The sequence below is a fragment of the Borostomias antarcticus genome (genome assembly GCF_949987555.1).
Source record: "Borostomias antarcticus genome assembly, chromosome: 4".
In the NCBI taxonomy this organism is placed as follows: domain Eukaryota; kingdom Metazoa; phylum Chordata; class Actinopteri; order Stomiiformes; family Stomiidae; genus Borostomias; species Borostomias antarcticus.
In genome coordinates, this window is record NC_140237.1 from 17792653 (window position 1) to 17817376 (window position 24724).

The following is a 24724-nucleotide window of genomic DNA, read 5'->3' on the forward strand; positions in this document are numbered from 1 at the left end:
ACAACAACAACAACAACAACAAAACACCGTGTGTTGGTAATTATGCTATTTATACATTATAGATATATATTTATCTATTTATACATTATAGATATATATGTATATATTTTACTTGTCAAATAAACTAAACTAAACCCTCATCACACCTTCATGACGATGGACTCTGAAAGTATGTATGTATGTATGTAGCTAGGCTAGTTCCTTGAATGCCCAAATACTATCAGTCATTGTCAATGAAAACATGAGTTCCTATATCCTTATGTGACTGAAAAGTATCTCAAAACTCAAACTATAATAGTTTGTGCATAAAACGTTTTGTTTGTCAGCTGCTGTCATATCTGACTTGCATCCCTAAATATCATAATTTGACATTTGAGTAGATCTAGCTGCAAGTCAATCAACTCTAAGTTAATAAAGAATATGGGGATCCAGAGATTCTATTTTTAGCAGCTGCATAAAGGTATCACAACAGACTCACAAACCAGAGTGTGATCATTTATTTCTCATATACTGTATGTGTGACCAGCATGAATGATCAACAACCCTCTGGCCTTCATTGTGGTGCCACAAATTAAGGAATAATGTATTCACAGATGTATTTTTTTGGGCTGAGGCACACCTCATCGTACCACTTTCCCTGAGCTGCCACTGAGAGAACCACACAACTCTCCCTCTTGGATCCTGTAGGCTGCTTCTTGGAACGGTCCCAGTTGAAGTAGCTGATGGGCATGCTGTTGATGTCCACGTACTGGCCCTCTTTCACAATGTCTGCCACACCGATCCAGAAGTCCCTGGTGCCGGGCGCGCTCCTCTTAGCATAGTCTCTCAGGTCGTTGTTTTCACTGAGGTCACGCGGGGTGGCCAGGGTCCCACCCTGGGCGATGCAGTCCTCGTTGGCCTCATGGTAATGCTTGGGTTCCTCAATGACCAGATAACACTTCCTGTGAGCTTTGATGCCACGAAGACACACTGAAAACAAAGACACCCCAAAGCCCCACCAAGGTTTTGTAAGTTGAGTGTCCTTCACAACATCACTACTAAATTGGTGCTGCTTTGGTAAGAAACCCTGCCCTCTACTGGTGACTGCATCTGTTGAGTACAAGTGAAAATGGTACGTCAACTTTTGGAGTCCTTAAAAATGGCAACAGACATTTTACTGTTTACTGACTAACTACATTTTATGAAGAGTTGTTTGTCTTGATCACGATTACTTCCTGAGAGACTTGCCATTTTCTTACATAAATCACAAGCTATTGCGGACTTCCTGTAGTAAATGAAGGTATGCCAAAGAAAACTTATTTTCTCCCTTCCTTCCCACCCTCCCTGACCATAGGGCACTGTGTGTGTGTGTGTGTGTGTGTGTGTGTGTGTGTGTGTGTGTGTGTGTGTGTGTGTGAGAAAAGCCACTTCAGCAGAACCTCAGCCTACCCGTCTGTAGAGCCTGCATCTCCTTCAGTGAGTTCACCTCCTGCCACAGCCTCTCCAGCTGTGACTTCACATCACCCTCTTCTAGCGCTGGATCTGCAAGGAAAGAAAGACAAGCAGACAGCTACAGTACAAAGTGTGTGTGCGTGGTGTGTGTGTGTGTGTGTGTGTGTGTGTGTGTGTGCGTGGTGTGTGTGTGTGTGTGTGTGTGTGTGTGTGTGTGTGTGTGTGTGTGTGTGTGTGGTGGGCATACCTCTTTGTCGGACTGGCACCGCCTTCCTGGTGCGTGGCGGACGGGTATAGCCCTGGTGAAGCAAGGAGAGGCAGAGAAGCAGAAAGATTGGGAGGACCAGACGTGCCATGCCTGAGGCCCACAGATCCCACCAGAGACCCACACACAGCTTATAACCCTGACAGAGGAGCCCAAAGCACTCTGGGCAGCACCATATATACAGCTCCTCTGTTTGCTCCTGCAGGACCTCTCCGCCCATTGGTTCACACTATGTAACTTTGGGGTTTTTCAGGCATCAAGGGGGGTTGAAATACCATGGGTGGAGACAACAATGATTTCCCTGTTTCTGCCCATTCATAAATATTTACCTGGGACAAGGTGCAATTCATTTACTGTAGCAGCTTTTCCATTCATTTCCAACAAGATATAAATTCATTGACTGCATCGCTGTTACAGAATGTTCCGTATGACCAGATTTGACAGCTTCTGTGATGAAGTCTATTTTGAACACAATTAATGCATGAGTGTGAAAGGTACTATTGGGTGACAGTACTACTGTTAATAGAAACTGTCACCATCTGGGAACTGCAAAGGTGAGATGAACACTGGTACCCGCTACACCTTATTGAGAGAAGTATTCTTGGCCTCACAATGCACCAAAATATTGGTGATTATGTTGTCATTATTAATCTTATTATTTTGATTTAAACGGAGGTGGGGATACAGAGTTCCAGTTATGTAATCTAGAAAACAGAGTGGCCATTAGAGCCGTGGAGGTCTTGCTCCCTGCTCTGGTACAGAGGAGACTATTTTTAGTCTGTGATGTTGAGAAGACGGATGGAAGAGAGAGGTCCAGTGTAAGAAAAACTCTGTCCGCTGTAACGAGCTGAGAGGTCTCATAGCCTCACTCTGATTACACAAAACTCCACACAACTCAACTTTCAACACTCCGAAATGAGAGAATGTGTCTTCGCTTTAAGACGACAAAGTAAATAGATGATGATTATCAATACAAAAAATGCATATAATAGTGACTTAGACTTACAAGACGGGCATGAGATACTGTACCCGGAGGGATAGAATGGGAGTCTGTGAGAGCAGCATGCAGAGTCATCCTTCACAGGGCGCTGTTGGGGAGAAATCCTCCTTGACTTTTACAGTAAAGGCCATGAAACACAGAGTGCTTTGCAGATACATTTATTCATGTACAGTAAACAGAACTGGACTTCTACGTACAGTACAACATAACAATGAAAATACAGGTAAACAGTATCTTAATCTACATCTCTCTACGTGTTTCTAATCAGGTTTGAGCTAAAGTATTTACCTTGCCTTTTTTCTACTTCAAAAAACCCCAAAACTTTTAAGGCATGTTGACAATTCATCATAATGACCTCACATGACAACAGGTTACTCTAAACTCTACAGTAGTAAGCTCTAAGAGACATTCAAAATAAGATAGACTGATATTTTAATGGGTTTTTTTTTATTTATTTTTTTTAACATGTTTTCAGGTTTCATCCTAATTTTGATCGGATGTGGACTGACAGGTAGAATGTGTGAGGCAACAGTAGATTTCCCATCACTTTACTACACTTAATGACCCATCTCTCAAGGGATGTTCACACTTTACATGAACACCTCTAGTAGTGTTGTGATTGTGTGAGAAACACCATTAAATTCATGCACAGGAAATCAGCTCATCTGGGTAGTGAGTTTGTCTTGATGCATTTTACATGAGACAGGCACCAGCAGGTAAACATAACACAGCTCCTTACACACATGAACGTAGCGCTACGATGCCTCTGGGAAACTCAGCCCTGTCCAGTAATTGGCTTTGCTGTGATCTCAGTGGGACTGTGTCAGATTGATCAGAGCAGCTGGTGCTCAGAATGCTTGAGTCGTCATCATAGAGCCGAGAGAGAAACAGAGAAATTGAAACAATGTCGCTCTCTTTCTCTTTCCTCCCACGGAAATATGAGAGCGATCTTTCTTTGCCTCTACACAGCAGCTGTCCCAGTCACTCGCTGCGCTCTTTCATACTCAACCACTCAATCTTTTTATCTCCCTGGTTGCCTCTTGACTGTATAATCACTCATGAACACACTTCTACCCGTTCCTACTTTGCTCGCTAATTGGGCCACAGGAAACAATGGGTGTTCTGGAGGCTGCAGAAGAGTCAAAAGCATCGTTCATCATGACATCATTTTGGCTAGCAATACAATACACATCATAATACTGCTCTGAGAATGGCACTTAAGCTGAGTTCACAACCACTGCTCAGTGTTCTATCTGTTTGTTGTCATACTGCGCAGTATGCTAACGTGGTTTACAAACCAAATGATGGAGACACAAAAACTAACGGACGCACACACACACACACGCGCACATACACACACACACTACAGCAGTTTGAGTTGACAGGTGCGGTTCTGATCCCGGGATGTGTGGTGAGAGCGGTAGGACTGCTTGTCGTGGCGTGGGGCCGCCGGGCCTTACTGGATGAAGGGTATGCGCTCCTTGTTGTCGCTGTCACCTTCATGCTCCTCCTCCTCCTCCCCTGCCTCGCTGGTCTCCGTGCTGTCACTGGCCATCTGCACAGAAAAGCTCCATCATCATCTGTTCCTACACAGCAGGAGCCAGGATGCAGAGTGGCACCCGCCATAGCCAACTAGCCATAACATCGCTGTTGACCTGGATACAAATACCATATCATAGCTCTTAGGGAAAAGAACTTGCATCCCTGTCGCCAGGCTGGTGAAGCAGGTTGACCATACATAATATACGATGACACAGTCAACTGTGAACAGCAACACAAGGTGAGCGACTGCGGTGGACATGGGTGTTAAATAAATATTGACAATAATATAACTCTGGCTTTTGCCACCACGCTCGCTTCCTCAAACACCGAAGGTCCCACATGGGTCTTCATGGGAACCAGTGTTGCGGCAGAGGATGGCAACCAGTTCCATTGTTCTTAGGCTCCGTCTTATCTGGGTAACGTAAAAAAAAAAACACTCCCCCTGACGATTTGCTCTCATCAGGTACGATTGCCTCACCAGTCAGTGACTAGCACACAGTCATCTTTATGCCACTGGATTTTTTACCATGAATCTGCAAAGTAACTTTTTATGATGTAATAATTAGCCTATAAAGTGCACTCACCAAAGGAGTGGGGGACTTCTCCACATCCAGGATGAGTTTTCCTATGTTGCCTCTGTCATGGATCCTCTGCATGGCTTCTTTGACCTGGGGTTTAACAATAATATCAACAGTCAACATTCTCTACGGGAGTGCGGACAACAGCATCAACATGGTTCCTTACAGAAAACACGTGTATAGCACTGTTCATCGGGGGGGAGGGGGTTCTCTCTGTGAGCTAGGAGGAATCTTGTGTGGTGTGCATGAAGTTCAAGGAACTGTCCACTAGGTGGCAGTAGTGCCAGAGGCAGCACAGGCCTGAATGAATGAACCTCCGCTGTGTTTTATCCTCACCAGACAAAGCAATCAGTCTGGCAAGGGGTTGTGTTGCTCTTAATGACATTGGAATTAGATTTAGCCGCACATTTAGATTAATCAGAGAACTATAAATAGGTGTGAGCTTAGGAGTCCCAATGAAAGAATTCCATCTCAATGAGAATTCTCTGTCAGTGTTAAAAAGACACGGTAGAGTCTGGAGAACTTCATACTACTGTGTGCTGAGCAAATATACCAGCCTGCCTCACCACGAGGCCTTTACCATGTTCAAAAACAGCCAATTGGTGACAAAGTACCTAGAAATACTGTAAGCTGCAGGTTGGAAGTAAACCCCTAATGCTGTATCAGTGCTGGTACAAGGTAAGCCTCCCTACAGCATTTCTACTGAGAGCTGGCATGTGTGGCTACAAGTGCAGAGCTGAAGGTCACGCTCTCAAGTGTTACAGTGTTCATTCTGTGAGAGGTCAAACTCAATACCTTATGGACACTGGGCAGATGGAAACACATTTACTTCCCTCTGTTCAACGTCACTGAAGAATAGGTCTATCTCACATCTCTGAATTGCCCAACCAGTAAATATTTTATCAGTCCTTGCATTTGCAGCTTATAAGAGGCCTGCTCTAGCCCAGCTGAATGAGAGCCTGTTGTTGCGTTCGACACAGAATGTGATCGATTGAGTTCTGCATGTCAAACAATAGTCTGCATCTTAGGATGGCTCTGTACATGTAGATCTGACTGACAAATTATACTAGACAGACACTTGTTAGGCACCTCAGGGCTTCCCTCACACGATTGACCTGTTGCTGTGCAGGGGTGGATGTCTGCCCCTCTGTATCAGGCGGGGTATTACCTGTCTCAAGAAGGGGACTGCTGCATTATGAATCCATTACCACAGAGTGCAGACCACAGTGATGCAAGCCCAGTGACACATTTGTAACAGATTATGGACATGAGAAATATTACACACAACATACTGTGGGACAGACTCAGGAATGTTGGCACCACTAAGCTTGCCACCGTTAGTCACATTGTGCTACACAACATCTTCTTAAGAGCAACATCAGAGAAGCCTTCTTCTCCACACAGCTGAGGCGGACTTCCAACTCTACTTGACAGTCTCTGAACTCACTACACTCTGTGTGATGTGTTCCTCAGTTCCTCGGCGTTGTAGTGCCATAGTTCATATGGCAACAAAGAGCATTTCATAAAAGGCCTCACAGACGCATTTATCTAAAATAAATCTAAAACAAAGGATACTACTGTCTGCTGCATGCCGTTGGTTCACTTCTATTATAAAACACAGCTTTGATCAGTCCTGCCTGACACAAATGTTTTTGCACATTACTAGAAAAATTGTGTTGATTTTCTGTTTCCTACCAGCCTGCAAATGAGTTGGATTAGAACTAAGCCCTGTGCCAGCTAATGAGTATCACCGGGCCTTTTCTGACATGGTCAGGCTTGATGGATGACTTGACATTCTTTAGCAGGCAGGTCTAATGTGGATGTTTAGCACAGAAGCGCTCCTCACAGATCAATGTGGGCAGATCTTTAATGAGCAGATCATTCTCTGGAGCAGGAACAAACCACGCAGTAGAGTCCTACACATCACTGTCATACACACAAATACTGTACACACACATGCTGCCCTGCACACACTCACTCACTCACTCACTCACTCACTCACTCACTCACTCACTCACTCACTCACTCACTCACTCACTCACACACTCACACACTCACTCACTCACTCACTCACTCACTCACTCACTCACACACACACACACACACACACACACACACACACACAGGATATGGATACATTAACTTCAAATGTATTTAGTGACGCATTTGTTGTTACTTTGGCCCTGTACTCCTAGTGTGAAATGTAACTCCTAGATTGTGCATACATTAATCAATATAGAGAAGTAAAGAAAATACAAAAAATGGGTATAAAGGGAAACAATGTTTTATGTATCTAGATAGAAGACACAGAGTACGTACATATACACATGAAGGGAGGGGACACTGGGGAGTAGGCAGGGTTTTGCATTGTGTTAGGGAGGAAGTATGGGTATATGTATTTATTACATGCAGACCCTTTCCCTATACCCTCACTGACCTCCAGGGGGAGCTGGCAGTGATAGGCAGGCCAATTAGTTATTATTAGTAGTTCCAAATCCCATATTGTATATAGTTTGTCATTAGTAATGCCGGTAACTCTGGGAGAGTACTGAATGTGTTGGGTGTGCCACTTAAAGGGATATTCTGGAATTTTTCAACTAGGGCCTCATTTTCGACTTACCTATGATGTTTTTGACTGATGGAGATCATTTTTAGTTAATTCCATGCTGTAGATAGCTTTGGGTCGTTACAATTTCCACTGGTGGCTAATGCTAGTGTAACACAATGATGTCGCGTTAGCCTGTCCAAACCAGGCCAGGTCCAGCCTGGCTTATGTGTGTTGGCTGGCTTCTGTGGGGGACTGGTAGGACGGTAATGTCTGATAAATAAAGATGGATCTTGTCACCTGGACACATCAGTTCCAATGCTTCCAATGCTAATCCAGCACAATGAGAGCGGGATAGCCAGTAAGCTCAGGGGCTCACAACAACTAGCAGCAGCTTCCATAACATTAATTGTAGCGGTCAGTGGCTAAAGCAATTACACTGATGATTCCTGTAATGTTAGATATTTTGCTGCAATGGGTTCAACTTTTGTTTCTGGATAAAGGTCATGACTTGCTGTTTTGCACTTCCCTTTAGGTGGTGAATAAGTAGACCCAGGACACAGTGGGTTATTTGGACATCTACTAGGATCTTGATATTATATTGATATGAAGATATGAAAGTAAAGTATTTGCCCTTAGAAGTAAATTGTAATTAAAATGGTTCTTAGCTAAGTAACCTAAGTGTAGGCAGACTTAAAAGGTCAATTGTAATAATATCATGAATGAACAATTGTAAACATAGTACTCAACAGAATAGGTAATACTCAAGTTTTGATTGAAACTTTGCTTGATAAATGCTTAAGCCATAAGTTGTTATTTTGCATGTGCTCTCAGGACATGTTGTGGTTGTGACCATCTTTGTAAAGAGGAGAGGCATGTAATGCACATGTATACAGTAGTACAGAGTCAGTTGTCTATTGTATAGACAAGGTGTTCAATTGCTCAAGTGTTGTCAGTAGTTGGTTCGAGTGTACAGTGATGCATAGTCAGTTGTCTATTGTATAGACCAGTGTTTTTCAACCGGTGTTCCGCGGCACACTAGTGTACCGTGAGAGATTGTCAGGTGTGCCGAGGAAAATTGTCAAATGTCATGTGAAATGTCAGTAATAATAAAAAAATTATAATAATTATTATTTTGAGAATATGACTGACTTTTTTGACTGTTTTTATTTTTCCAAATGACAACTGTCTTCAAATTTCAACGGTTGTAATTTCTGTCGGCCTATCATACGTCATTTAGGCTATGCAATCAAGCAGAAATCGCTTGGCATGTTCCTTCTCACTCAGGAATGTCACGGACATGCAGCGTTGTACGAGATAATAGGGGAACATTTGGAAAGCCTCGAGGAGAAGATGTCATTTTATTTCCCCTTAGCCTCCACTGACTCATTGGACTGGGTGAGGAACCCATACAGCTCATCTGTTCTTTTCGGAAAGAACATGACTTTGCAGGAGCAAGAAGAACTAATTGAACTGAGACAGGACCGCGGTTTAAAACTGCGCTATGCGGATTTAACTTTGGACAGTTTTTGACTTACTGCTGCCAAGGAGTTTCCTATCGTAGCAAATAAAGCCATTTCAACTCTGCTCCCCTTTTCCACAACATATCTTAACGAGCTCAGCTTCTCAAGCCTAACTGCAATTAAAACAAAAAACAGAGAGAGACTGAGAGCTGTTGAACAAGAGCTGCGCATGTGCCTATCATCTATTCCTGACAGGATATCAATATTGTGCTCGAACAAACAGGCCCAGATTTCACACTGAGTAAGAAGAAACGAGGCTCTGAGCCTGTGTAAGATAAGTAGTAGAATCGAATTCAGAGACTTAAGACTAAATAATGATCAAACTCAGGTTTTGTAATAATAGTAGGCTATTTATAATTATAGGGAGAATTGAACTCAGAGCCATTGTAAATAAATTAATGAAATTAAAAATGTTTATTAAAAATGTTAAATGCTCTTTGTTTACGTGTAGGCCTAAATGGTGAAAAGTTTCATATTCATGCGCTCCATTTAATAAAAGTGCCTAAATCTGACCGTGTGTACCAGTTACTGTATATACATCTTTCCATGTTAATTATTCGTTTTGGGATGGTGGTGTGCCGTCAGATTTTTTTTTATGTCAAAAATGTGCCGTAGCTCAAAAAAGGTTGAAAAACACTGTTATAGACAAGGTGCAAGGTGTCACGTGTTCACTTGTTGGTCCAGGGGGTGGCATGTCTGCCATTGTTATAATTAGAGTGAGGGCCTATGTATAGTACAACCAGAGTACTATAAACAACTGACTCTGCACCACTGTACACTTGAACCAACACCTGACAACACTTGAGCAATTGAACACCTCGTCTATACAATAGAAAACTGACTCTGCACTACTGTACACTATCACTTGCATCAACACCTGACAACACTTGAGCAATTGAACACCTTGTCTATACAATAGAGAACTTACTCTGCACTACTGTATACTACTGTACAGTATACTTGACATGTTATGTAATTGCACTGCCTGTATCATGGACACAGTCACAGCCATCCATGATCAGATACTGCTGTCTGGCCATGTCCTGTCCGGGTGGGGCTTGCACCTGAAGACCATCTTTGGGGGGGCTGGACATCAGCGTTGCACAGCAACCGACACCTGACATGCCACACCAGGCATCTCAGCATCAAAGCTGCAACAGAACAGAAGGGAGATAGTGCATTAAATAGTGCATTAAAATATTGGCCAAAAATAACATTTATATAAATCCTTTTTTGTGTCGCGTAGACATACAGTACATTTAATCTGCATAATAACATGATATGGTGGTGAATAAAAACAGTGGTCTGAGCAGATTCCTGGTGCCACAGCACAGGTGGTGTTGTAGTCCTATCCCCAACTGAAAATATTGATCCATTGCTAAATCACAAACTACTAAGCTATCCCATAGGAATGAGCCTATAACCATACCAGCTGGGCAAGCTGACTTTGCTAGCTACCTAACCCTAATGATATTGTCCTGCTCGATTGCTGTGCAACATATCAGCTGACCAGTTGTTAAATGTATTTCACAACACTGGTTATTTTACTCACGAGACAGTCCTAGTCAGCTGACGTTGCTTGCTGTGTGAATAGTTTAGCTACGTACGTTGTGAGGCAAGTGTTGGTGACAAAGACTAGCTAGCTTGTAGTAGCTAACCTTAGCCAAAGCACTTTGAGAGAACGTGCACAGTATCTCCAACTCCTTGGGCCTTGAATTAGGTAGCTAACACTAGCTAGTGTGTTAGCTAGCACTAGCTAACGTTAGCTAGCTATCATTGGGCTTAATTTCCTGAACTTAGCTTTAGCTTAGCGTGCAGCCAGGTTATGGGTTACTGTTTACTTCAGATATTACTCTACATTTCAACTAGCCCTTCTCAGTCCCGTTGTCGCATTCCACTCGCTCATGCCAGACAACAGTCCTTTGCTGGTCCATTCACTCTGCCTTCAAAATAAATCGGTGTCGGCCTAGTTAGGAGAGGCGCTCATATTATAAGTGTCAGAAAAACATAAAACTTCACTTACCTAAGCAAACGGGTCTATTTTAACAAATGCTGGGTTTTGAAGCCAATAAAACCCGATAAATAACTTATTTAGACGCGTTCTGTCCGAGTGAAATAATTTTTCCTAGGTAGTCTTCTTCTGTGGTGGTGGCGGTGCTTTGAAGCTTCAACCCAGCATTTATTAAAATAGACACTTCATTTTTTTATTTTTAGACATTTCAACCAGACATTCCAGTGAAACCAGGTAGTCAAAATAACTTACCTGATATAAATGGGTACCGCAAACGCGGGCATTTTTGATGATGTCCTAAGTCCAGTCCGTACGCTTAATAATGGCGATTTCCTCTGCTACTGTTTCAAGAATGCGCGCGCATACTTGTGCTGACTAGGCTGTAAAAGGGTCTATAATTAACAAATATGACCCACGCTCGTTACATAACTTCTATAACATCCATTGACAATATATGTCATGGTACCTTGGTATGTCCACACCAAGGATTGAACTCACAACCTTCGCAGTGATAGGCAGCGCACATGGAGGTATAATATAAACAGCACACTATCCACTCGGAAATGACCCTCGCTAGGCAGGTTGGTAGGTTGACAGGCAGGTAAGCCATCCAATCATTTCAAGTTGGTAACTCAATATGATTGGACGCACTTATTACAGTCCTGCGACTTCCACAGATTACGGATTTATTTCATTTGAGTGTCAGAGCACTTTTATTGATTGTTGTTGGAATGTAATGAAAATTGCCCCCAAAAATATAGTTTAATAAAAAGTGCTTCTGAGCCAAACCGCATACTGCACCTTTAAGCTGCTTTATTTTAGGGATTGGTGACAACGGGTCATTTCTGACCCTAGGGAGAAGGAGGGCATAATGCTGGGACGTCACATGGGCCAGAGACATCATAGGGTTGAGTGACTGAAACAACCATTTTCTGGTACAGACAGGTTGAAAAGCTATGGAGGTGGAGGCACTAACAATGCAGTATCCCTGCCATTTGTCATCAGAATCTTGTGGCACAGCCTACAGAGCACACGTAGAGATTTCTTGTTGCGAAGGCTAGGCTGCATGTTGGCACTGTCATTTTCCCCGTGGTGAGAGCGGCTTCTCTACAACTAGAGTGATTGTTGCTCTACCAAAATTGGGATACACATAACAGTGTAAATATGAAGGCCGTTCACAAGTCATTCACAGCAGTATTTGAATTATAGTGATTGCTTTGAGCACACAGCTTACGCTGTCCACATGATTATTTGTGAGAATAAATAAATTAAGGAATTATTTATGAGAATATGCCTTAATAAATAAAGGAATTATTTATGAGAATAAATAAATACAGGGATTATTTATGAAAATAAATAAATGAATCAATTGTTTAGCGATGAAAGATTCAGTTGATTATTATTCCCGGTTGGATTGTGTAACATAGGCTATTTGAGGGGTTATTTTGCAATATCGGATATATTTATTGTTCACAATGTTCAGACTCGTTGCTAGGGCTCAGTCTTAAGGGGGGCATATGAACTGCATGAGGGGGCACAATTATCATGAACTATTTGTGATAATACGATATGTTATTGTGTTTGTGCAGCACTGACGCATACTAATTATACTGAGCTCTCTCATTCTCCTTCGGACTGATAGTATGCTAACGTTGCTAACGTGAAAACGTTTCTAAGTGTTGAAAAGGAGTTTTCACACGTTGCGGTAGGTGTCCTCAAAGTTAGGGCAAGGGTAGGCTAGGCCTATAACCTGTGATGACAGTCAGCGTGGCACCAACTGACTCCCAACTGAAATCACGCTTGTAGTAACCACTACATGGGCATAACTTCCTTTTTCAGAACGGCGGTTGTCAAACAGAAAAACACACCATTGTTTCTTAATGTATTCATTTATAAGGAATCGTAAGTTAGTATTTTTAATTTAACAGAAAAATACTATGATTAATAAAAAAATATAAAAAATGTTATTAATTAATTAAACTATGGGCGCCAGTGGAGGGGCACTAGCACTTTTGGGCTGGGCCAGGCCCCCAAAGGCCCGCCCATAGCGACAGCCATGACAATGTTGTCAATTTCAAAGCGTTTCTCGGGTTTAGGATCGCAGTTTCTCATTTTGCCAGAAATGTGCGTACGCATGGGTCAGAGTGTGCTGGAGGTGAGCACATTCTCCGCCATTCTCCCGTCAAGTTTGTTTTTATAAATCCCAAAGTTTGCTCAGGAGTGGCGTACGCATTCTTTTGTGCGTAAGCAAGCTTTATAAATGAGGCCCCAGGTCAGCTGTGCTGGTCAATGAGAAGTCTGGGGGTTGTTCTAACAGATATATATATATATATATATATATATATATATATATATATATATATATATATATATATATAGAGAGAGAGAGAGAGAGAGAGAGAGATAGAGAGAGAGAGAGAGAGAGAGAGAGAGAGGGAGATAGATAGAGAGAGAGAGAGATAGAGATAGATAGAGAGAGAGAGATAGAGATAGATAGAGAGAGAGATAGATAGAGATAGAGAGATAGAGAGAGAGATAGATAGAGAGAGCGAGAGAGAGAGAGAGAGAGAGAGAGAGAGAGACTCTCTCAGACGTCTCCCTGCCACGCTGCGCTGCCACGTTTACCGTGTTTACTGGAGTGCCAGTCTGCGTTCCCATGGCAACAGTGCCAAGCCTGACTTGGCGGGGGGAGTAACCAGGCAGAGCTGGCGTGGGTTTAAGGAGCAAATTAAATTTATTACTGCAGGTGTGCCGTGCCAAGGATACTCCTTTGCTGTCAAAATAGCCGGCGTCTCTAAGCCTACAGCGAGTTCTGTATTCCTAAACAGCATGACATATACCTGGAAATAATAACCAACAGTTCCCAGGTTCACACTGGGCGTTAAGAAACAACGCAAGATAACATGGCAACAAATCTGCCGTTTACTGTGACCGTCTAATGAGTGGAAATCCTTTTGGTTGGTAACCGGAGGAAGCAGAAGTCTTCTTACTGCATTGGATGAATTAGTAGTTCATCACTACTGTCAGTGAGCCAGTCAGCCAGCCAGCCAGTGAGCCAGCCAGCCAGCCAGCCAGCCAGCCAGCCAGCCAGCCAGTCAGCCAGCCAGCCAGTGAGCCAGTCAGCCAGCCAGCCAGCCAGCCAGCCAGCCAGTCAGTCAGTCAGTCAGTCAGTCAGTCAGTCAGTCAGTCAGTCAGTCAGTCAGTCAGCCAACCAATCAGCTAGTCAGTCAATCAGTCAGTCAGCGTCTTTAATGTATATGAAAGGTGTTTCATTTAATTTAAAGGTGTGCAGGAGAAGCACTATTTTGCTGTCTGGGATTGGAGGGTACTTCCCCAAAACACCGTTTTTTAATGGTTCCAAGTAGCCCTCTATCACCAGTTGGTAAATACCAAAACGGTACCATCTCAAAATGGCGTGCAAAATAAAGTGTTTCTTCTCCAGAAGAGCCTCAGCCATGTGAAGCTACAGGGATCTTGTAGTGTTTAGTGTGTGAGTGTGTTTCTCTATGTGCTGGAGTCTTGTCAGGCTCAGACTGGGCTGAGGGGGAGGATTCAGCAGTGTGTTGCTGCGTATCTGGTACCTCTGGAACATTCCACCAATACCTCCCCCCCACGCTGTAACTCCCCCTGGTACCGGACAGTATTACCCCGGTGATGCTCAGGGCATGGAGTGATTCGAAAATAAGAGTCTGTGGCTTCAAAGCCATTCTTCAAATCAGTAGCGCTTGGGGGAAAAAAGAAGCAAGTCCTCTATCTAACGAGGGTCTTGTGGGTAAAAGGCTAAATCAGATTATAGTCTGTCCATCGCTTTGAGGAATATAATGTAATGACTGTGTCCAGACACGGAGGACAAGACAAATCTAGCCCATCTCTTTCCCGCCGCAGGGTCTTGTAATACGGGGTCGGAGGGAGAGCGAGGATGGCCCTAGCCGGGCTCGGTCTGGTTCTGTGGCGCTAGGGGCTAGAGACGCCGCTGCTCGAACCCCTTCTTCCACAGGAGCTGCTGCTTTCTCATCGAATCTCCGACCTCTCTCTCTGTCTCTCTCTCCTCCACACACTGCGTCAGCTGCAGTCTCCCCGTGGCGAGCTGAGTGGCTGTGCTATCTAAGCAGCGATGGAACATAAGCAGAGAAAGCGCAGGCCCCTGTCAGGTGATTCACACCGTGTGTGTTAGATTATTACATCTCCTGAGCATTGAGCAGCAAGCACTAATCCATCTGCCTTCTCATATAATATGATCATATAAAATTACTTCTTTTTTTTACATGACATGAGTCATTTCGCTGATGCTTTTATCCAAAGCGACTTACAATAATTGCATTTAACGTAGGAAAAGCCAGTGTACTACTTGCCAGAACTCACAAGTGCATCTCCTTTCTAAAACAAGTGACTAAGAGCATAATCTAGTGCTGATGGCAAAGTGCAAGAATAGCAATCTAAAATTCAATAGGTGCTTAAGAGGGTGGATCGTTGTAGTACTTCTTGAAGAGGTGAGTTTTGAGCCTGTGGCGAAAGATGGGCAGCGACTCTGCTGTCCTGACATCAGTGGGCAGTTCATTCCACCACTGAGGGGCCAGGACAGAGAAGAGCCGTGACCGTGTCGATCGACCGCAGGGGCCTAGGAGTGACGGGGCAACCAGTCAGTTTTAAACTGGAGGCGAGCTCCTACAGGGAGCCAGTGTAGAGAATGGAGAAGGGAAGTTGTGTGGGAGAACTTGAGGTAGTTGGACACCAGGCAAGCAGCAGCTTTCTGTACAAGTTATGGGGGCTTAATGACAGACGCCGGGGCCCCAGCAAGAAGGGAGTTGCCGTAAAATACCCCCCCCCCAACTCAACACACACACAATACATAACCTAAAATACCGTTGCTATTTAGTGGGGTGTTCCAGACGGTTTCAGATGGTCCTTGACCATGCCCCTCTCAGGGATTCAGATGGTCCTTGACCATGCCCCTCTCAGGGATTCAGATGGTCCTTGACCATGCCCCTCTCAGGGATTCAGATAAATGCTCTATGGGGAGGGAGAGGGGGGGGGGGTGTGTGTTGAGGGGGGCGGTCTGGCTGAAGAGTAATAAAAGTAGCAAGCCAGTGACACACTCAGGTGACGGAATTCAATTCATCACTTCACACATCACTGTGTCCCCCAACGCAGGGCCATGTAGACAGGTCAGGTCACCTCTGAGAAGCAATCACACCGTCAACAGCATCGAGACTGGTACTACACACCAGCAGTCCTCTGCGCGTTAGAGTGCATTTCAAATGTAATCGTGTTCTTATCCAGGAACAGAGACACGCGGAGCATGAAAGATGCAGTATTCTTGAGGTTGGCTTGCCAGGTAAAAGCACAAGCTGTCTTATTGCTCCCTGAGGTTCACACACTGCTTCTGCCTTGCTCACGGAAGCCAATGATGGTAAATGGACTAAATGGTAAATGGACTGCACTTATATAGCGCTCTTCCACCTTAGCGGCACTCAAAGCGCTTTACAATGGCCTCTCATTCACCCATTCACACACACACTCACACACCAACGGCGGTAGCTGCCATGCAAGGTGCTAACCTGCTCATTGGGAGCAATTTGGGGTTAGGTGTCTTGCTCAAGGACACTTCGACATGTGGACAGTCGGAGCTGGGATTCAAACCGCTGACCCATCGATCATTGAACGATCCGCTCTACCAACTGAGCTACAGCCGCCCAAGTGCAGTCCATTTACCATTTACCATAGCAGATGAAAGGTTATCACAGTGGACAATGGTGGCAAATTCTACAATGAAACAGTGATACCCCACTAACTATGGCTACCTTTGCCTCTTATCTTCAGATAAGTCAACATTAATCTTCCACAATAAATATCTTGGTCACTATTTTCGAAGAATAATCTCAGAATAGCTCCTGACATTTCTAGTACATAGGCGACAGTGATTTGGTCAATCTAATTTGTATCTACCATCTGGTATGAAAAAAGCATAGTTAACTTTAATGTCTATAAATGTCGGATCACGTAAGGGAGCCAGCCACCATAGCATGAGTGGGATGAAAGTTTAAAAAAAATCTACTTCTAAAACCATGACAACCCTGCAAATGGGTGAGGACTGGGGAGACAGTCAGTCGTGTTCAAGGACAACTCAGAAAAACAAACACAAACACATCATAAAATTATAAACTGAAACAAGTGAATGACTGATTTATGAAGGCCAATCCAAAGATTACCTGATTTAACTGGATAAGCATCACTGTGGTCTAAACGTGCATGTCATGATGGTGAAGATGGTTACAGAAACATCCAAAGTTCGTACTCACTAAATTTTAAACTCGTAAGACAAATTAACTGTTAAATCCTCTACTAATGCATTTTAGTCCGTTTTGGCACCATTGGATTCCTTGACCCTAAAATGTAGGTTTAGCAGTTAAAATCCAGCTTATTTAGAAGCTGAGATATTACACAACTTATGTTTTACGGCGGCCATTTTGTAAATTCCATTTATCAATTAAATTGAAACATTGATTTTCCGATTCCTTACACTGTACAATACCCTTTCCAAACATGTATAGTTTTGCTAACTAAAGTTACAATCAAAACATAATGAACCTGACTTTCTCTACCAAGATACCAAAACAACAGGTTAAATTGTGAGCACAGTATTAGTGCAGAGCTTGGACGGACACACACACACACACACACACACACACACACACACACACACACACACACACACACACAGGGACGTGCACAGATAGACACGAGGTGGTGCTAGAGCACCTGCCCTTTGCCCTCTGGACAAGGCAAGTGCCCTTTTTTTTTTACAGTGTAGGCCTACTGTATGTGGCCCATGGTGACATCGATCAATTCTCGATTAAAAGCGTGTAATAATGCCCCAAAATGCGTCGTAATTTTGACCCCCCCACCCCCCCCCCACGCACACCCGTGCCCCTCCCCTCCCTCTCTTCCTTTGTCAACGGTAAACGCAAAAAGCGACACAAACGGAGGCGCACTGCAGCAGCGCTGCACACAGCACACACATCTCCTCACTGCCCTTTCCCCATCCAGAGTACCTGAGTGATGACAGCTAACCAGCCAGGTAACACATAAACCAAACGAGTGTATTGTTTGCCCCCTAAGCCTCAGTTGCCAAACTATAACTTGCATTTATTTGTCTCTGTTGTGAAGTAAGTCTGATGTAAGTCGTATGATACAGCGCCAAACAGCTGACCCTAAATTTGTTGTTGGTATACTTAAGCTGAATATTTCATATTATGTAGTAACCTTAGGGCTGCCAAGACACGCGCGTTCAGCCTCTTCTCACGCTGACACGCCACACTTCACAATTCTCATGTGGAGAAATTAGCAACCCCTACATACTACAGGCCCGTAACCAGGGGTGGATCGAACGAATCGAACAGGGCAAAAGCCCTGCCCCTTCCCCTCCGGGAAACAAATCGCGCAACAATCAAAAATCTCTGTGAGCCCCCCCCCCCACACACACACACACCCCGTCAACAACTCGTGCGACAATCAAAATACTTAAATTATCTGTCAGCACCCCCCACCCCCGCTGTGATCGTGGGCGTGATCGTGGGTGTTTGCGTGTGCGTGATCGTGGGCGTGGGCGTGATCGTGGGCGTGAGCGTGAGCGTGATCGTGGGCGTGATCGTGAGCGTGATCGTGAGCGTGGGCGTGGGCGTGATCGTGGGCGTGATCGTGAGCGTGGGCGTGATCGTGAGCGTGATCGTGAGCGTGGGCGTGGTCGTGAGTGTGGGCGTGATCGTGAGCGTGGGCGTGATCGTGAGCGTGAGCAGGGCAGAACTGCTGGCACCAGACAGCAGAGCAGGACTGGGCCGGCCCACCTGCTTCGTGAGAGGGGGGACAGTCAACGGCAACCGACGGCTCCTCGCAGCTTGGAACGCTGGCAAACAACAGATGACGCCGCATCCAAGATGTTTACATGCCGCCTCCTCCCCACCTCCTCCCTGTCATCTGTGTTTTCGTAGCGACCATGTGGATTTGGGCGTGGTGACTAGGTACTTGGCAGACTGGCTGTGATAGACCTGCCGGTCAAACACGCGGCGCGGGCAGCGCTCTGTCCTTACCTCCTCCAGGGCCCAGAGGGAGTCCACCAGGGGTTTGATCTTCTTCTGGCTGTAGAGGGACATGAGCTTCTCCACCACTGTGTTCACCTGGCCACACCCGCCCTGCTTGAACAGCAGGTTGAGGAGCGAGAACCCGGCGATGACCTTGTTTTCCTCATACAACTTAATGGGGTTCACCTTCTCCACCTGCCACCACTGTGGAGTGGAAGCAGACACACCAACAAGTACATTTCAACTAATTTATGTTTCATTTACCAATGAAATGAAATGAATGTTCATTGCGTAATAATAACAAGCCGTCTATTCTCCAAGCATGATGACAGACTGAGCATCACTGACTCACAGATTTTGCAAAGCTGAAGAAACTCTTTGTTTCGCCGGTCACCATGTTTGATGAGCCTGAAACGCAGAAACAAAAGACGAGCTTATAGCCAGGGAGCGCTGCTACAGTACGCAGACTGCAGGGTAGAAGTGATTGGTGGACTGTGCAGAGACATGAGAGTGAGGGGTTAGCGTGGGGGAGGACAATCTGGCACCTTTACAGTAGATCTGCCCAAGCGTGCTCAGAAACATCCCCTGCATGACTCATGCTAATAAACTCCGCTGACCATAATGTCATTAGTCTATTCACACAGCCTGATGGCCTGAACGCTAATTCTACATTATCTCAGGCTGAGAAGACCTGTGCAATTAAGAATTCAATGGGGAGGGAAAGCTGGTGGATATGAATTAATAGTTTTTCACTGTATTTGAATTGACCTCAATTTCACCTTTTTGCCTTTTTTCTGACAGAGATCAGAGATCACATTATTTCTGACCAGATTGTCTAATCCACAGATTGAGATGGTGTTATCTTCACGTATTGGAATCGTGTGTCGTCTTAATGCCGTTAGAAGAGGGAAACGTCTGACTGCTCCTGCTTGAAGCATCAACCATGCTTGAAGCAGTATGATGGAAATTCAACTCATGATATGAACATGGCGAATTCAGCCGATCCCCTGGATTTGCTGAACCGAGACCAAAACGAGTCAAACCCTGGTTCATATCAGATGTCTGGTTCATGTCAGATAGGCCAGTATTGAGTGAAGGAGAGAGGCACACTCACCATAGAGGAGGTATGTTCCCAGAGGCTTGAGTAGACCCAGGCCTTTCCCAGTGTTCTCACCACACAGGCAGTCGAGGACAATGTCCACTCCCTCCGGAGAGATCCTGAGAGACAGGAAATTCAGTTAGCGCCCCTGTGGCCCCTGATTACAAACAAGCTCGGGCATAGGCCTCATCAACAGCCTGTCCATAGAGCATCAGGGTTCATTCAAATGCCCTTTCAAATCCCGTTACTCACTATTTCATTACCGAACCAACAGAACATAGAGGGTAAATAGGGAACAGATGACGAGCTCTGAGACAGTTTTTCCATGAAAGACTCTTTTGGAGGTACCAACACGCAGGAATGAAAGGCATGTAGTGATCAAGGCATCTTAATGCCTGATCAAGAGGGTCCTAATGCCTTCCTTTCTGCCGGGTGGCCCCACGGCTGCCTGCTTGGATAAACTGCTTGGCGGTCTTGTGATGCCCATGGTCTTGCCTATTGTAAAAAGTGGGACTTGAAACCAATTTAATTTTGCTTCTCGCCCTTGAGCCTAAGAGGAATGTGTGGACCAGAGAGATGAAAGGCTTATAAACCTGCCTCTCTCTCTCTCTCTCTCTCTCTCTCTATAATAGTCCCCTGTATTCACTACAAGCATTGATTTGCATGAAGACATGAAGACGAAGTACTCTCCTAGTAACCAAGGATCAGGATCATTAAGAGACAAAGCACAGCTGGGAAGATCAGACGTAGAATGTTACCTGCGCATTTTGGTTTGTATCTAATGAATGATTTATAGGACACAACAACAGAGAGCAGCTGATGAACAAGTGAAGCAAACCTGTCTATGATGATTCACCGACATCACATTATCACTATTCCAAACAGACAGTCAGGTTTGCCCTGACCTAGAGGCTTGTTCTTGATTGTCTTGTGTTTGGGAACACAACATGCCTCTAGATTGCACTGACTAATTGTTTGATATGGACCTCTATCAAGTGAATCTGGAATAAAAGTAGAAATTAATTGAATTGACGATCAATCAAAGCTAGCCTGACACTTGCCATTTCATTTCACTTCATTATTGAGTCTGAAAGTGAAAGTGGACCCATTGCAGTCATTTTTCGAGATGGGCGTAGCCGAAGAGGGAGGCCTCATCGGTTAGTTCATCCCCCTAACCAATCACATCCCTCAATTTAATTCTGTCATCGCATTAAAAGGACACTGACTGGCCTGGTTGGAAGTACAACCGAGAAATCACTCTGGATGAGAGCCTTTCTTCAATGCATTTCAAAATTAAAGTGGGCGGGCTGAGCCAGGCTGAATCAAAACCTTTTAGAAGGTAATAATAATAATAATAATAATAATAATAATAATAATAATAATAATAATAATAATAATAAGAAGAAGAAGAAGAAGAAGAAGAAGAAGAAGAAGAAGAAGAAGAACTGTTATTCATATGAGAAACATAACTTGACTTATCTTCAAAAGCTTATGAAAGATATTTAATGTTCAGGATCACTAGTCTCACACAGTGTTGCGAATGGTTCTGGTATTTGTGAGGTATCAGGGCCCTCTCCTGATTGGCCAGCTGTTGCTCATCCTCCCAGCCTGTTGCAGATTGATCAGTCTTTGTAGAGGCTTGTAAGCTCCACCCCATACACCACCGTCGCTATCGGAGACGAGGTGCATGTTGCCATGGGGACCATAGCCTCACAAGTACAAATAAGGCATCGGGTAACATCTGCATCTCCACTGAGCACATTATCACTGTCACATTATAGCTGCAAAGCAGTCTTGTCATACCAGGGTACCTGTGATAAGGGATTGGGTTGTGTTCAAATCGAATCTCATTGAAACCAGCAAGGTTCAATTAGCAACCAATCACAGTAAAGTTATATTCGTATAAGAATGTGAATTAAGCCAAACCATGGTTCCTCTATCCACAAAAAAAGAAAAGCAAATCCTTACTTTTTAACTTCTTGTACATAATCCAGGTTTCTGTCAAAGAGGTGGGTGACAGAGTCTTTGATGGCATCGTGTTTGGAAGATGAGGCAGTCCCAAACACAGTCACGTTGGGTACAGTGGAGCACAGCTGAGCCACGGCCTGACCCTGAAACAGAGCAGATAAGCAGTCACTGGGAGGCCAAGAGCTACTCTGGAGGACGCTAATGCAGATTGTTACATGTCCATAGGCGGTCTATCAGTTTCACAGTTTCATATCAAAATCTATTATGGCACTCTTCAATGGCTTAAAATTCAATCCTTTCCAAGCATAAAATTGCACAGATGATCTCTTTTGCCTGGGCTCTGCATGTATTATTCAAGCAAAAATCACAGTGTGTCAGAAATCAAGGTGAAGTATCTCTAGATACATCCCTCGTGTGCTTCACTACTACTAAGCTGGGAGTCCACAGAAACAGACTTTTCCCTACAGAGAACTGTGCCAAAGCAGGCTGATAACTCAATTTCTAGTTAAGAACAACACATTGCTCTGTGTACAAAACGTGTTTAAGGGAAATTGAATGTATTACTCAGACAGCGTTTGTCTTCAGGTAAAACCTCAAGATCAGTCGGGATGATTTAGCTGGTTCTGTGTGACTGAAGAGTGACCGAACACTCCTTGTCCCAGTACATCCAGTCACATCTGCACCAGATGTCATTTCGAAAGAAATACCTCACCATATCCTGTCATCTGCGGCCATCTTCAATCAAGGCTAAACGTCATGTGATCTCTGGGCTAACAGTCACATGCTGTTTCCCTCAAGAGCCTCAAAAGCTACAGTCTACACCACTGGTGGCATCTATAGTAATGCATCACTGATAAGATTTTCAAGAGGTGTGTCTTTTATTCTCTGTTTCTCTCTCCTGCCCATCCTTGTCCCTGATTGGCTGGACACTGTGGACCTGAGCCAGTCAGGAGGAAGCTACAGTAAGACTGTCTGTTTTTGATGCCCAAGCTTTTCTTGGACAGGACAGTTTACAGTTCCCTGATTATTTATCAACATGGACATACTACTTATTTGACTGATACAGTAGGTGCTGCACTCAGTAGGTATTGCACTCTTGTAAAACTTGTGCTTAGATAGTCTGTCTGTCTGTCTGTGTATCTGTCTGTTTGTGTGTCTGTCTATCCATCCATCCATCCATCCCTCCATCCATCCATCCATCAGAAGCGGTCTTACCACGCCCCCGCCCGCTGAGTGGACGAGCACGGACATGCCCTCCCGGAGACTGGCCACCTCAAACAGCATCATGTAGGCGGCCACGAAGCTCACAGGGAGGGCTGCTGCCTCAGGGAAAGTCATCTCATTAGGGATCTTATAGACAAAGTCCAGTGGTGTGCAGACCACCTCTGCCCAAGCATTGTAATTCACAAACGCCATCACCCTGTCCCCTATCTAGAGAGAGGAAAAGATGTGTTGAAATATGAATTATGACAAGGGCAGAGGCAGAGTCAGACTGAGCAACACGTTATTTTCAAACTCTATTGTGAACTGAATGTAGGCCCTACATCTGTGTGGCCAGTGCAGTTAAATAAAAATGATGTTAGAACATTGTTTCTGTCCTACTGCTTGTGTTACAGCCAAGCAGGCATCTTATAGTGGAAGTCATATGGCTGTATTAGTGATCCATGCATGCTGCAACATACTACAGTCCTTCCTGATTGGCTTACCTCAAAGCCCTTGGTGTTTTCACCCATAGCCTCTACTATTCCAGAACATTCGAACCCTGGCACGAGTGGAGTTTTGGGAGGGTTGTCAATGTTCCCCTGTCGCACCATCAAGTCCAGGAAGTTCAAACCACTGTAACATTAAATATCGTCACCAAGTGGCCTAATTAGTGATGTGTGCTATAGGCAGAGTTCTGCGCTATAACATTTTAATCATTCTCATTCAATTCAGCAGTCACACACACTCTGACGTTCCCAAATTCTCACTGGAATTCCAGAAAACGGCTACACTCTCAAGGCTAAGGCGGTACTTACAATTACAAGAATAAATGCTCACTTGTTAGTCTAGACAGCTAGGTCCTATGTATTCATTCGTCATTTTTAAAATAATGTATTGTCACACCTACAACTCGTGATCTATAGCTTGGCAGGCTACGCCACAGAAAACGACCTGTGGCTTCATGACTGTTTTGAATTCTGCATTTACTTTTACATAGGCCTATGATCTTAAAAAAGCAGATCTGCTTTTACTCTGAAGTCAAAATTCAAATAGGTCTAGGTTATGAATCACTGACAAATTCAACAATTTCCAGATGTTCTAGATAGTTCTAAATTTAAAAGGCTAATTTAGCATATAAATAAACTAAACTCCTGCACATTCAGTAGCCTAGCCTATCTGCAGCATGTTGAATGTGTTAATAGCGCTTGGTCACTGGTACCAGCATCATTCAGTCAACATTTACCATGCTTTGACGCGAATCTTCACCTCTCCCTGCTGGGGCTCGGGCATCGCCTTTTTTGTTACCCGGAGTTTGTTGAGACCCCCGAAACCTGCCAAAATGACTGCTCGCATTTCTTTAGCATCTCCTGACGGCACCGCGTTTTCTGGTTCTTTTGCTCCATTCTTTTCTATCATATGCTCAGTTTCCTCCGTCCTCCCCGCTCCTTCTGTAGCCATGTCGGTGGGCTTCATGAGCTGGA

The 24724-nt window shown here is 44.3% G+C and overlaps 2 protein-coding genes across 2 annotated transcripts; both read right to left on the bottom strand.

Moving 5' to 3' along the window:
• Window positions 1-571: 571 nt before the first annotated feature.
• clec3a (C-type lectin domain family 3, member A) lies at window positions 572-1787 on the bottom strand (the record flags this gene model as incomplete). The annotated part of the gene is made up of 3 exons (XM_084436755.1): window positions 572-969; window positions 1429-1521; window positions 1679-1787. The coding sequence occupies 3 exons, from the start codon at window positions 1785-1787 to the stop codon at window positions 572-574; spliced, it is 600 nt and encodes a 199-aa protein (XP_084292881.1).
• Window positions 1788-4152: 2365 nt separating this feature from the next.
• Window positions 4153-24716, bottom strand: vat1l (vesicle amine transport 1-like; the record flags this gene model as incomplete). Its single annotated transcript, XM_084436712.1, has 9 exons — window positions 4153-4251; window positions 4823-4906; window positions 18983-19177; window positions 19326-19381; window positions 20088-20191; window positions 22041-22183; window positions 23256-23471; window positions 23747-23876; window positions 24487-24716. The coding sequence occupies 9 exons, from the start codon at window positions 24714-24716 to the stop codon at window positions 4153-4155; spliced, it is 1257 nt and encodes a 418-aa protein (XP_084292838.1).
• Between the last annotated feature and the right edge of the window lie 8 nt (window positions 24717-24724).